The sequence below is a fragment of the Tamandua tetradactyla genome, chromosome 16 (genome assembly GCF_023851605.1).
Source record: "Tamandua tetradactyla isolate mTamTet1 chromosome 16, mTamTet1.pri, whole genome shotgun sequence".
NCBI lineage: Eukaryota > Metazoa > Chordata > Mammalia > Pilosa > Myrmecophagidae > Tamandua > Tamandua tetradactyla.
Genome location: NC_135342.1, coordinates 40,286,365 through 40,300,882, shown reverse-complemented (window position 1 = coordinate 40,300,882; position 14,518 = coordinate 40,286,365). Strand labels below are relative to the sequence as shown.

The 14,518-nt window shown below is 47.2% G+C and overlaps 1 protein-coding gene across 6 annotated transcripts in view; it reads right to left on the bottom strand.

Moving 5' to 3' along the window:
* The window catches only part of GPT2 (glutamic--pyruvic transaminase 2), a 36,924-nt gene that overhangs the window by 4,299 nt on the left and 18,107 nt on the right, over nt 1-14,518 (bottom strand). For all 6 annotated transcript variants that reach the window (XM_077132320.1, XM_077132324.1, XM_077132321.1 and 3 more), the window contains 5 exons: nt 12,201-12,444; nt 7,781-7,860; nt 5,833-5,969; nt 1,304-1,478; nt 139-294 (listed from right to left, as the gene is read on the bottom strand). In XM_077132320.1, the coding sequence (XP_076988435.1) occupies nt 139-294; nt 1,304-1,478; nt 5,833-5,969; nt 7,781-7,860; nt 12,201-12,444 (792 nt within the window). The remainder of the gene's footprint in view (nt 1-138; nt 295-1,303; nt 1,479-5,832; nt 5,970-7,780; nt 7,861-12,200; nt 12,445-14,518) is intronic.

Sequence of the window (14,518 nt, the reverse complement as noted above, 5' to 3'; positions counted from 1 at the left end):
ACCCAGGGAGAGCCAGGCCTGCCTGGCATCTGGTCCAGAGTTCAGTCCAGTGTCAGCTCCTCCAGATTTGAGCCCAGCCCAGCGCACCCAGAATTGCTCCCAGCAACCCCAGACCTGATCCCAGCTTTGTGCCCAGACCTGAGCTGCTTCCACAGCTTTGGCTGGGATGAAGATCCGAGGAAAGGCATACATGGCTCCCTGCAGGGGGTTGCAGTGAATTCCTGGGACCTGGTTAAACAGGTGTTCTGTCAGCTTCGCTTTCTTGGCCAGGTTACCCAGGACGGACTCCTTCTCCTGATAAGATGGAGAAAGTACAGAGTTAGCATCTCTGCACAACCAAGAATGAATGCGGCCATTGGAAACTGTTCTTCATAGAGCCAGGGTAATGGGGACAGACTGTTGAAAGATGCTTGAGTGGGCATGAGTGGGACAAATGCATGTGCTTCTACAAGAACTTTTTCCCCAGAAACCCAGCCTAGGAGACAACCATGTGGCCTGGGCTGTGGGGCGCTTGAGTACACGGGGTGTTCCAGGCTAGGGGGTAGGCTGTGACATGAGTTCTCCTCTCATCTCAGGACATCATTCCTGAAAACAAGGAAAACTGATCCCCCCCTCCTTAAGTCTGAATGTGCATTCAGGTTCCTTATGAAGCACCCTAGAACATGCTTGTATTCTTTCTTCCAGTGGCAGGCCCCACATCTTCACTTTGATGGATCCCTTTCCCCTCAGTCTGGGTGGTGAGTGTGGAGCGCATTTTGGGGGAACTCCTACCCTGCTCAGTCCCTGTGGTAAGCACATGACCCTGGTAAAGCCAATGAGCACTAGACCCATGTCCAAAGCTGGAGTAGAGTCAGCCCAGGACTTCTGAAGTTATTGTTGGGAAAGGGGATAGAGATGTGAACCTTGAACAGCTGGGAGCTTAAACTAGTCAAGCTGGGTTCTTGTCACTTGCAATCCAGAAGGTTCTGACTGTATCACAATGAGCTGTGAGTGGCCAGAGGCAGGCCAGGGCCTGGAAGTGATGCCATCCATCTCTACTTCTCTTAGGTTAGTAACAGATTCCCTCCAATGCCCACTCAATTATGGCATCACATGAAGGAAAATGAGGTGGTCTTTCCACTTTAAAACACAGCCCAGCTCTGTCCTTGACTTAAGCTTGTTGGGATGGAACCATGCGTCCCCTGGAAACCAACCCCAAAGAGGCAGGCGTCTGGCTATTTGGACAGGGCCCAGCCAGCAGCCAGAGTGGTGGCCCTGGCTATAGCAAGAACCACAGACAGGCCCTGGGACACGGACAACTCACCCTGCTGAACTGCTCAAAGGACTCCTCTCCTGGTACCGGGGGATTGACAACGATGTCCATGGCAGCCTGCCCAGATACTGGCGGGCACAGACGTACCGAGAGCAGCTTCACCAGCTGGCCCTTGATCTCAGGGTGCAGGTTGATCACTTCCATGTACCCTCCTCTGTAGCCACACCTGGGGTTGAGAGGGGGGAGAGGACCCACCAGTGAGAGAGAGAGAGCTCAGGGCAATCTGGCCAGCCAGAATCTGCAATAACCTTCCCCACCCCCAACACTGAAGGGCTAGGTGTGGCCCAGTTCTGGCCAAGGGAAGGTGAGCAGAACTGATATGTATAAATCCCGTGGTACTTCCTTATAAGGAAATAGCACGTCTTCTCCTTCCTCCTCACCCTTTCCCACTTCTCGAGAAGTGGAGGCAATTGGAGCAGCAGCCCAAACACTACAGATGGATCCCATGTTGAGATGGCAGAGCCATCCCACCAGTTCATTTCCTGAATGACCTCGTGGAGCAGGTTACCTGGATAGCCCTGACCTTCGGACTGTTATGTTAAGGAGAGAAATACTTTTAACTTGTTTGGGCCACTGTAACTTTATAGCAGCTCAGCCTGAAGCCTAACTGATACACTAGTCCCTGCTCCGAAGATAGGCACGTGATTCAGGCCTGCCCAATGGAAGCACAACATCCCCCTGCACAGGCCCGAGGACCTTTGCTGGAATTTTTTTTTTACTGCCAGAAAACAAAGCCAACCCAATGGACTGCTGAGCAGAGAGAGAGAATCAGAGAAAGCAAGAAAAAGAGACACAGTCCTGTGATATCTTTAAGTTCTAGAGTTAATTATATCCCTGGACTTTTTATTGCTGTGGACTTAAAAATATATATGCCTCTTTGATGTAGGCCAGGTCAAGTTGTATTACTCATCACCAAAAGACTCCTGATTTATACAGCGTCAAACCACATAAAAAGAAGTTGAGATTGGGTAACATATATTTAAAATTTTGCTTTAAGAACCAAATCTGCTCCATCAGCCATACTTTCCTGAGCTCTGCCTCTTTCTCTGGACTGTGCTAACCAGCAAGTGCAGAAATGCAGGCACCTTGGGGCACAAACCCAGCTTTGCCTTCTTTTGCACACTCCATCTGCAGCCCCAGAAGACTTTATGTGGTGAGAAACTCAATTAAATGCTTTGGGGATTACACTGCTGGACCAATAGACTCCAATATCATCTCTCAAGCAGAATTTCCAAGGTGGGAAGATAAATTCTGGCATCTCAGAAAGGTTTCCCATGAAAAAATTTTGAAAGAAAGAATATTCTGTTTAGTCCTCTGCCGATGACCAGAAAATCCTATTAGGCAGAGCAGTGTCATCCTAGGTACTTAAGTACCTAAGATGGGAAAGCCACAGGTCATAACTCAGGGTGGAACCAACATCTGGGGGGCTAGAAGGTAAAAAAAAAAGTAGTAATAGGGATGGAGAGATGGACAGGTATGTAATAAACATACTTGGGTTTAGAAAATGAGAAATGAGTTAATAGAGAACATGTTTGTTTAGGAAAAGAGTTACAGAGCACATGAGAGTCTAGCAAGGAGCCAGCCTGCTACTAGGGGATCCAGAAAGACTCCTGCTCACATCGAATAGAACCCAGAACCATGCGGCAACCATACCAAGGGGATGGGCTTCTTTGACTTGGCCAGAATATTTTTCCAGCTTCAGTTTGAGAAGTGTGAACCCTCCCCAACCTGATGGCACATAGAGAAGGCAGGTGTAGATGTTAGGAACTACCACCCTCTTGCCTGAATGCCTGGCACATAAAAGAACCCCAAAATGTTGAAGAATGAACACCCTTAGGTGGTAAAAATGGACTGGCCTTTCCTTTCCTTCTCCTTTGCTGCTTCCCTTCAACTCTGAACAGCTCAGGGCCACTGGAGCCCAGCCCCTGAACCTGTTCTCCATCTCACTCACTCCCTGTGAGCCATCCAGGCTTAGGACTCTAACTACCAACTCATACATTTCCTAAAGTTAAGTATCCAGATGGATGTCAGACCCACACATCCATCTCTGTCTGGACATTGTGCAAACATGTTGGAAAGTTATATCTGAAACCAAACTCCCAATCTTGCCCACATACCTGTTTCACCCTAGCCTTTCCCATCTCAGTTTTGATAGCAACTCCCTTTGTCCTAGTTTAAACTGTTATGCATCCTAGAAAAGCCATGTTCTTTTAATCCAATCTTGTGGGGGCAGACTTATTGTTGGGTGGGCTCTATTGATTAGGTTGGTTCCATGGAGATGTGACCTTGCCCATTCAAGGTGAGTCTTAATGCACTTGAGTCCTTTATGCACTTAAGGAGTCCTTTAAGGGAGAGACATTTTGGAGAGAACTGAGAACTGAAAGAAGCTAAGAGAGGGGAAAATGCTCCAGGTGAAGCCAGAAGGACCCACAGGAGTTGAGAGAGCCATTTTGGAACCAACCCAGGAGAGAAGGGCCAGCAAATGTTGCCATGCATCTTCTCATGTAACAGAGGAACCCCGGATGCCACTGGCCTTTCTTCAGTGAAGGTATCCTTTTGCTGGTGCCTTAGTGTACACATTGTCATGGCCTTAAAACTGTAGATCTGTAACCTAATAAATCTCCTTTGAAAAAGCCAACCCGCTTCTGGTATACTATATTCTGACAGCTTTAGCAAACCGAAACACTATCCTTCCAGTCGTTCCAGCACAACACTTGGGATTCTGTCTCTGCACTCCACCAGAGAACACGGAGGAAAATATGAAAATACAAGTCAGAGGAGGTCACTCCTCTGCTCAAAGCCCTTCAATGGCTCCCATCCCACCCTGAGTAAAGGTAAAAACCTAGGTGGCCCCAGGTGACCAAAATTCCAATGAAAACTTCCAAAGACTTCTATGGTTTCAACATCCGTCACTTTCCCACCACTCATTCCTTTCCAACCTTAGAAGCTCCCTTGCTGCTCTCCGAACATGCCAGCTGTGCTTCTACCTCAGTGCCTTTGCATGTGCTTTGTCCCTTCTCCAGATATCTGCATACTTCCCTCCCTGAACTCCTTCCAGTCTTAGGTCAGGTCATCTTCTAAATAAGGTTGTACTATTTAAGCTGCAGCCTCAACTCTGCCCCCTGGCACTACTACCTTCTTTTCTGATTATTTTTCTCCTTCTGACTCAATCTTACTTATTTGTCTACTGCCTTTCTCATTAGAAATACACTCCATGAAATCAAAGATTGCTGTGGCTTTCTTCTCTATTGCATCCTCAGTGCCAAGATCATACCCGGATTGTAGTAGGTGCTCAATAAATATTAGCTGAATGAAAAATTGCAGATTAAAGCTGACTCGTTTGTCCTTGACATCACTGGTGCTAAGGCAGTTTTGCACACAGAGTTTGGCCCACTGGCCTGACATCACTGGCTTGTCCTTTCAACCCTCCTTTCCTGTGCTCTCAGACATTAGTCATCGTGAGAGCAACAGTGACAGGGCTTGCAGGAAATGTAGTGCTGGAAGCTGCTGTGAGGTCCTGTTTTCATTTTCACCATCTATCTGTATGGCTTCTGTGCTGGTTTGAAAGGATTTATAAACCCTAGAAGAGCCACGCCTTAATCCTAATCCAATTTTGCGGGAACAACCATTTCTCTTAATCCCTATCCAGCACTGTATATTGGAAACTTGATTATATTATCTCCATATTGATGTGACTCACCAAATTGTGGGTATTAACTTTTGAATAGAGGGAGATGTGACTCCACCTATTCCATGTGGGCTTGACTAGTTTACCGGAATCCTTTAAAAAAGGGAACATTTTGGAGAATGCTTCAGGATGAGGTGAGAACCACAAAGTCCACCAGTCAGTGATGTTTGGAGATGAAGAAAGAGAACGCCCGCAGGGAGCTTCATGAAGCGAGAGACCTGGAGAGGAAGCTAGTAGATGTCGCCCTGTTCACCACATGCCTTTCCAGTTGAGAGAGAAACCCTGAACTTCATTGGCCTTTCTTGAGTGAAGGTGACCGCTTGTTGGTGCCTTAATTTGGACATTTTTATAGACTTGCTTTAAATGGGACATTTTCTCGGCCTTAGAACTGTAAACTAGCAACTTAATAAATTCCCCCTTTTAAAAGGCATTCTAGGGCGGGCCACAGTGGCTCAGCAGGCAGAGTTCTTGCTTGCCATGCAGGAGACCTGGGTTGGATTTCTGGTGCCTGACCATGCAAAAAAAAAAGAAAAACAACAACAACAAAAAGCCATTCTAGTTCTGGTATATTGCATTCCGGCAGCTAGCTAACTATAACACCTTCTTTCATGCATGGCCTTATTTTATTCAAGCCCTAGCATAAGCACTGTTGTCATACTACCCAGTTTCCACAGTTGAGAAGGCACAGCCTATCCCCTCCTGCTTTTTAGATGAGTAGAGCAGTAGCCAAGATGGGGGCCTTCTCTGCTGCCCAAAAAGGTTGACAGTGGGGCAGGGAAGCCAGCAGTGATGAGACCATGGCGTTAGGGGAGGGAGAGAAAAGCCAACATACTCGCCCATGTAGCCCTTGGAGGTGGAGTGGAAGGAGGCCAGCTCCACATTGCTGGAATACTCAGGCCCCATCTCATAAAGCACCTTCTTAAAGGAGTGGAATCCGCAGTCTGGAGAGTACACGTTGTCCTGGTATACCTGCAGGGGAGGACACACCAGCGTCTTTTGTGACAAATCCCTTCCCAGAGGCCTGGGCTACTGCAGGAGTGTGCCCAGGGGAATGCCGCAGGCCCCCCGCGAGGGAAGCACAGATGCTCATGCTAACCCATAGCCAGGCTGTGCTCCAAACAGACCAGGCAGTCCCAGCCTCCGATGTCACAACCAGGGATGAGCCCGAACATGCCTGGTGGAACTTTCCAGAACAAGCAAGGAGGAAAGGACTCGGGTTTGACGCTGAGCTTCCGACAGCCCCATCTGATTTCTCCCACACTCGTCCCAACCCACTCCAGACTTCCTCTCCACCTTGTCTGACCAGTGACAATATCAAGGAGTCCTATTTTCCCAAGCAAATCTTCTTCCCTAAATACAATGTTTACTTCCTTAATAATATAACAATCAGCAGTTATTGTGCCTGGCTGCTGACCTCCCTCTTTGAAGAGCTAGCCCTGTTGTTCTCCCAGCCCTTTTGTGTTTCCCTTGCAGTGCTTACCTGGTACGTAATTATTTTTCTGTCTACTTTCTACTGTAAGTCTCCCCGACTAGACTCAAAATGTACACAGCAACACCCACAGCTGCTTTTTCTTTCCTGCGCCCCAAGTTTAGCACGCATAGCGGACACCCTCCCCGCTCTGCCCTGTGAGATGAACTTTCCAACTGGTTTTGGAGACCCAGAAAGCCCAGGCTGCATTGTCAACAAGCCAGGCACGGTCCATCCGTGCTTCCCCCAGCAGGGAGAAGGCTTTGCTGCCCCTTCCTCTGCCTTAGAAATGAAGATGCAAAGCCATCTGCTACTAATTAGGACAACTGTTTGGAGGGTAACTGTGTGGGGGTGGGGTGGAGGAGGGACGAGGCAGCAAACAGATGAAGCAAATAAGCTCAAAGCATAACTAACCAGGAAGCATGCAGAAATGAAGATGAAGTTAAAAACGGTTTGGCAGATCCTCAGTGTTTTCCTTTAAAGAAGGAAAAGGAAGGGCAGGCCTCAGCTCCAATCTGGGGTTCAATAAGCAGCAGCTAATCAGCTTTCAGGGATGTTTTCTCATGGGTGACATGGGGGGTTAGAGCCCTTGGGGAGGCTGTTGGGAGAATTAACTGACCTGGTGCGTGGAAGCACTAGCGGCCTGAGGAGGGGGCAGCAGCACTTGTTTCTACCCCCCCACACACACACCCACTCTCCCTTCCCAGGTGAGAGGGCCCCTCCATTTGTCCTTAGGGAACACCCCACTGCCGTTCTCCATCTGGAGGTTTGCAGGACAGAGCAAGATCCTGCCCCCTGCTCTTGGCCTGGCCAGTTTGCTTACTGCACCCCAGAGGCACAATGACTGGTATTGGCAAGAGTGTGAGGTTCATGGTGCACCAGTGAGGCTCAACTCTGGGACTCTGGCTGGAACATCAGGAGGAAAGACGCTCTTTCCAGGCTGGAAATTCCACACTGGGAGGGTATCAGGCCTATGTGTGAGGCTACCATGAAGGGGACGGAAAGAGAGAATCTGGTCTCCAGGGTGTGAGTCCATGGATCCAACCCCACATCTGTGGCCCACCATCTTTTTATTCTCATTTTCAAGTTTAAAGCAGCTTAGGTTAAGCTTCTAAAATTTACAACCAAGAGTCCAAACCAAAATAGGGCTGATCCAGGTCACAGGCTCCTAGGTTGTAAGACCTTTGCCAGAGTGTTTCCTCCATCTAGAAGTTCTCTGGCTACAGAATACAAATCAGGCTTGGACTCCTTTTCCCCAGAAGAGAAAATCCACCCCCACCCCTCTCTGAGGGGACAGTGGGGCTGCTCTCACCTCATCAGCCAGGAGAAAGAGCTTCTCTTCCCAGGCAAAGTGAATCACATCTTCTATGCATTTTCTGCTTTGCACTTGACCTAAAAAAATTTCCCAACAAAACAGAAATTTAGGTTGGGATCCTGTTTAAATTCTTCCCAGGTCAGAACCCCACCCAGAATTTCCCAGATGTCCTGTTGCCTCAAGACCCCCAGAGACCATCTCCCCAGCTGCTATGCATGATGGCGCAACCTCCAGAGACCTGGAAAGTCTTCCCATCCCCTCTAACCCAGGCCAGCAATGGGAGTGGTAGTCATGTTTTCACATCCAACTTCCTTCTATTCTTAGAGGGGAGGTGAGTGTGTGTGTGTGTGGGGGGGTCTTGTTGTCTGTGCTAGAGCACAGGAAAACATGAAGTCTCATGAAGAGCAGGAAAATGAGAGAAGGAGCTAAGTCGATCAGCTCAGCCATGCTTCCTCCAGCAGTCAACAAAGGAGAGAATCACCTGGCTGGCACAGAGTCTGGTGCAGGTGACTGCGCCTGTCTTCGGAGGTGGACATAAGCTCCCTGAGGCAGGGATGTGGTCTCTGCTGGCTCTTTAGCTATCCTCAAAGCCAGCACACAGCTGGTGCTCAATAAATACGGGTGGACTAAACACTGAATGGAAGAGCCTGTGGTATCTCCTGTCAGCAGCTTCAGGGGAACTATCCAGGGCTAAAGCCGACAGGGAGCACAGCACAGCTTTCGAACGCTCCGTCTCCCCCTTTAGGTCTGAGTCAGCACAAACAACAGAAACATTTACCGCCCATTTTAGAAAAATGAGTGCACGTAGCAGGGCATCAGTCCATCAGTTTATAGGAAATGCCACACAGGTAAAGCTGGGGAAAGGAACAATGGATGGAGGTAGAAGTGGGATCCTTTCCTAATATTTCCTAATGTTAACTGTCAGTGTGGCTCAGAGAATACCTGAGGTGCTCACGATACACTCTGGAAAAGCAACCTACAGTCAGGTCTGTTGACTTCTTAAAAATGCCATGTTGCTTTGGTGTACACACGTATATCTGTAGCTCAATATCTGTGTGCATGTATGTGTATATATGGGTGTGTGTGCAAAGATGTTCATACAGACAGATACAGAACAGTGTGTAGAATGTGTTACCTTTTTGTTAAAAAATAAAAATACCTCTATACAAGAATATCAGGACTATCTCTGGAAAAAAAAAAAGATCTATCTTGAAAGAACATGGTATGATTCAGCCTCAAACAATATAAGCAATGAACTAATTCCTTTCCTAAGGGTACCAACATCCCTCCTGCTAAGGAAGCAACTTAGCTCTCTGGGTGTCAGCCACATTTCACATGAAGCAAACTCAGGTTTCTGGGATTCCAGGAGGACAAGACAGTACCCAGTGTCCACTAGGAACCCTCCACCGTTCACACACAGACAGGGGCTAGCAACCCAGGGGGCAGAGCCTGCCTTTAAAGCCCCCTGGTCTCGCCCACCTGAGCCTGCGATCACACTAACTGTACCCTGTTGGAATTCACATAAAGACCTGAGCACCAAGAATATGGAACACAAAGCAGGACTGAACTAGGACCAGGGCCTCAAACATTTTCAGCCGACAAAAGAAATGAGAGCCAGATGTATGCAAATGATTCCACTCTGGGGGATGACGTCAATCAGAGGACAAAGACAGAGCTTATTTCTCTCCAGGGCCAGGGACATAGCAGCACGTAGTACATGCCTGCTGAGCAAATGAATGAACAAACATATGAACTGTGGGGAGGAGAAGGGAGAAGTCCTACATGGCTTTAGAGGAGCCAGGGCACAGCTGTGCCAGCTGGGGAGCCACGAGGAGGCTTCGCATTAGAGGGGGCTTTGTTACTGACCCTGAAGGCTGGAGAGGGGTTCCCTAAGAGCCCCTTACCAGAGTGTGGGCAAAGAGGCTTCTCAAACTGACAGTGGTATATGTTGCTTGTGCCCACCCAACATCCATCCCTTTTAGATTATTCCGTGGAGAATCCTCTCTCTTTGCACTCTAGTAGACAGCATGCAACTTGGGCCTGGCCTATCCCAGTGGTTAGTTCAGGGAAGGGTAGGTGACCAATTTGGACCAATAAGAGGCTGGCCCAGGACTTGTAATAAAGCTATGGGAGAAGCTGGCTGTTGGATGGCTCAGCAGGTGGGCAATGGCTGAGCTGCTAAAGGCCACTCCAAGGACAGATCCTTCCTAGAAAGGAATCCAACTCAGAGGAGAGGAGAGCAGAGCTGAGGAACCACGGAGATTCCTAGGAATACTGGCACTTATTCTGTGGACTTTACGGTTACACAATACATCACTTCAGCTTTGAGGTAGGTTTCTGTCCTGAAACCAAAAGAGCCAGTTTAACACATCCATCCATTTTAACAACTTTTGGCCAAGGTGTGTGGTCTGGATGAGACATGAGGCCATAACAGGCAGGTTTCTATTTCTCATTCTCTACTACCAATAGCTGACTAATTTTTGCAATTTAGACCCCAGAGAGCAAAACCAGCTTCTGCCCACTCATAAAGTTCTCTTTATAAAAATTGCTACAATTAACATATACTCGCATGGCCGCTTTGTCTAGAATAAGAAAACCTCTGGTGCAGCTATTTCTTTCAGCAAATCAGGTAAAAAAATCTACATATAGATAAATAAGCTGGGTTAGTCATACAATAGAATATCATTCAGCAATAAAAAGAAATGAGCTATCAAGCCTCAAAAAAGGCACGGAGGAACTATAAATGCATATTGTTAAGTGAAAGAAGCCACTCTGAAAACACTACACACCATATAATTACAACTATATGACATTCCAGAAAAGGCAAAACTACATAGACAGTAACAAATCATTGTCAAGGATTCGGGGGGCAAGGACAGGGCAGGGCAGGGATAAATGGGTGGAGCACAGGGCATTTTTAGGGCAGTGAAACTATTCTCTACAATGCAATCAAGCATCTTTCAAAACTGACAAAATAGCACAACAGAAAGACGGAACCCTAATGTACACTGTAAACTTCAGTTACAATAATGTATTAATATTGCTTCAATTGTGACAAATGCACCACACTAATGCATGATATCAATAATAGGGGAAACTGTGGGCTTGAGGGGGATGTCTATGAGAACCCTGGACTTTCTGCCCAATTTTTTGTAAATCTAAAAATGCTCTGAAAAACAGTCTTAAAAAAATCTTTTCAAACACTCGGCCAAGAAGTAACCTATATCCTCATGTAAACGAGGAGTAGAGCCTCTCCCTTATGATGCTGTAGGACTTAATTCTCCAGGTGTGGTCCCAGGACCAGTAGCATCAGCACTACCTGGGAGCTTGGTAGAAATGCAAACTCTCAAACACTACTCCAGAACGATTACATGAGACTATCTGTTGGGGACCAGTGGGCTGTGAATTCTTACAAGTTTGAGGACCACTTTTCTGGGACACCAGTTCTCATCCTCAGCTGCACAGAATACTGAAGCCTGGGTCCCATCCTCAGAGACACTGGGGATTTTTTTTAAAAGCTCCTTTTGTGATTCAAATGTGAAGCCTGGATTGAGAACCTAGCTCTGTGACATTTTCCAACTGCACAGTTAGAATTTTTATCCCTTCCCCCAAGGAGTTGAGGTAAATAAACCAGTGTTAATGCCAGCTGCACCCATTTTCTGCATTCAGGAATTCAAGTGGTGCTTTCAGCTGATTGAAGCATCATTTGATGTTCCCGAGAAGCAGAGTCCACAATCAACTCCAATGCGTTTTGGCCCCAACCCAATTTATCTCAACAAAGGAGGAGAGAGGAGCCCTTGTTCTTGCATCTGAACAGCACGGGAAGCATCTGAAGCCAGCAGCCCAGAAAAATCCAAACAGGCAGAACTGCGTGTCTTTTAAAAGAAAAATATGCAAAATTGGAGGTGCTTTTCAACTTCTGGAAACAGGTTTTCTCGGGTTTTATGTTTTTAATATGCCACTTCCTTTTCAGGCCTCAAGGTACCCAGCAATTCTGTGTCAAAGAAAAACAAACACACACCCCCTTCCAGCATTCTGAAAACTGGTTCAGAAAAAACAGTAAGTAGGCTTGGAGGTAGAAAGAGGCCTATGAATTGTTTAGGGGAGGATTAATGGTGTCGGTTTACAAACGATTTGCACCTCAAGATGACTCTGCAAATTCAAGAAGAGGAAAAAAAATGGTCCTAATAATAATAATACAGCCTTGCCAAAAAAAAAAATGCCTGCATTTGCTCACCTCCTACGTGGTCTGCGGCATTGTATGGCTTTGCTAGCAAATATGGAATTAGATCGAGAAACTGAGAGCACAAAGGGCTTCGTGTTATTCCTTAAGTGGAAGTGTCCATGTGTCCAGAACACCAGCCACCCTACCCCCAAGACGCTGGCGAGAAGCTGGCGAGGAAAGGGCAGCGCAGACCTGTGGGGTTCCCGGGGTTGATGATGCAGAGCACCTTGGGGTTGCAGTGGCTTTTGGCTTCCCGCACAGCCCGCCGCAGCTCATTCACGTCCAGGGCCCAGCAGTTCTCCTCATCCAGGTAGTAGTTCACCTGGATGGCATCGAGTTCCGAGATGACAGCCGAGTAGAGGGGATACTGAGGGATGGGGATCAGTACGCCTGTCCGTGACTTTCCGCCCCCGGAAACCAGGATCTTCAGGATGGTCTGCAAGCAGAAGCCCCATTTAGAAGGCCAGTACCACACCCCAGCCCTCGGGGGACGGTGAGTGGGCAGGCCAGACAGCCCCAGCCTAGCCTTTCACCAGCCGCCCCACTCCCTGCCTCCAGGGTAACCCCGTCCCAGAGGCTGAACTTCCCGGAGACTCAGTTTCCTTCTCTGTAAAATGCCATCTGTTGCAAGGAACCGACAAAAGAAAATGTGTTCAGGTTTTTGCACTGTGCATGGCACATGGATAAGGACTCAATACTTGCTAGTGATTTTTTAAGAGGTATTTGGTGGTCATCTAAAACAGCAGGTCCCTTGACTGGCCTTGTCATAGACACTACCACCTGAAACTTGATTCATTCTGTCTGAGTTGGGGTCCAAGAATCTGTTTTGTCTGTAAATATCAGTGCCCAGGTTTGCTCATATGAAACTTAACTCCACAAAGGATAGGCCAAACCTACTTAAAATTAGGCCTAAGAGTCACCCTCAAGAGAACCTCTTTTGTTACTCAGATGTGGTCTCTCTCTCCAGCCAACACAACAAGCAAACTCATTGCCCTCCCCCTGGCTACGTGGGACATAACTCCCAGGGGTGTGGACCTTCCTGGTAACGTGGGACAGAAATCTTAGAATGAGCTGGAACTCAGCATCAAGGGATTGAGAAAACCTTCTCAATCAAAAGGGGGAAGAGTGAAATGTGACAAAATTAAGTGTCAATGGCTGAGAGGTTATCCTGGAGGTTATTCTTACGCATTAAATACATATCACCTTGTTAGTCAAGATTTAGTGGAGAGGCTGGAGGGAACTGCCTGAAAATGTAGAGCTGTGTTCCAGTAGTCATGTTTCTTGAAGATGATTGTATAATGATATAGCTTTCACAATGTGACTGTGTGATTGTGAAAACCTTGTGTCTGATGCTCCTTTTATCTACCTTATCAACAGACGAGTAAATTTATTTATATGGAATAAAAATAAATAATAGGGGGAACACATGTTAAAATAAATTTAAATTGAAATGCTAGTGATCAATGAAAGGGAAGGGTAAGGGGTATGGTATGTATTAATTTTTTTGTTATCCTTTTATTTCTTTTTCTGAATTGATACAAATGTTCCAAGAAATGATCATGATGATGAAGATGCAACTCTGTGATAATATCGTGAATTATATACATAGAATGGAATGTTCATAAGTTAAGAATGTTTGTGTTTGTTTGTTGTTATAGTTTAAAAAAAATTTTTAAATATTAATTTAAAAAGAGTTTTTTTTAAAAAAAAAATCAGTTCCCAGGTTGGAAAGTCTCCCAAACGTGGGATTGTTGAAATGGGGTAAAAACCAAATGTCATCTACTGCCACCAGGTGGCACTTCGACACGTCATCAGGTCCAGTGGGCTGATTCCAGAGAAGCCAGGCTGTGGGAATCCTGTGGGGCAGTGGTGGAGGTGGCAATAATCAGAGATTAATAAACCAAAGCCCTCTGTAGGGAGAGTCCCTACCTCACACATGGGATTAGGTCCATTCACAGGTTTAGCTCCTCACTGTGAGAATGCCACCAGATTGAAAAGGGCAATGACTAGATATTTTCACAGATGCTTGTGGACAATGCCCTCCTCAGGAGCCTCTGCCCACACCTGGGCTTCTCTGGGAATCGGAGGGCCCTTGACAGCAGGACACCATGGAAGAGGCCTGGGCGAGGGTCGAAGCCCCACTGCCAGGATCCCAAGTGCCATGGAGGACGACTGAAAAGCAGGCAGATCACAGCCTCTCTGGGCCTCTGAATGCTTTAGAAGAGGAACAAAGCACTGAATACACCTCAAAAGCAAGAGCGATTACAGATCCTGGAGGCCAGTAGACAAAGATAACCCCATTGAAGAAGGAAGGTCAGACGGTACACCAGCCTGAGTAGGGAGAAGGAGAGGGTGACACCCAGCCCCACGCTGGGCTATGGGAACAGCCTGCCAATGGGGGATGGAGGGGCCACAGGGCCCTCAACCCAGGATTTCAGACGCATCCTGCAAATTCCTATATACACAGATACCCACCTCTGCTCTCACTTCCTAAATGGTCCCTTACATCT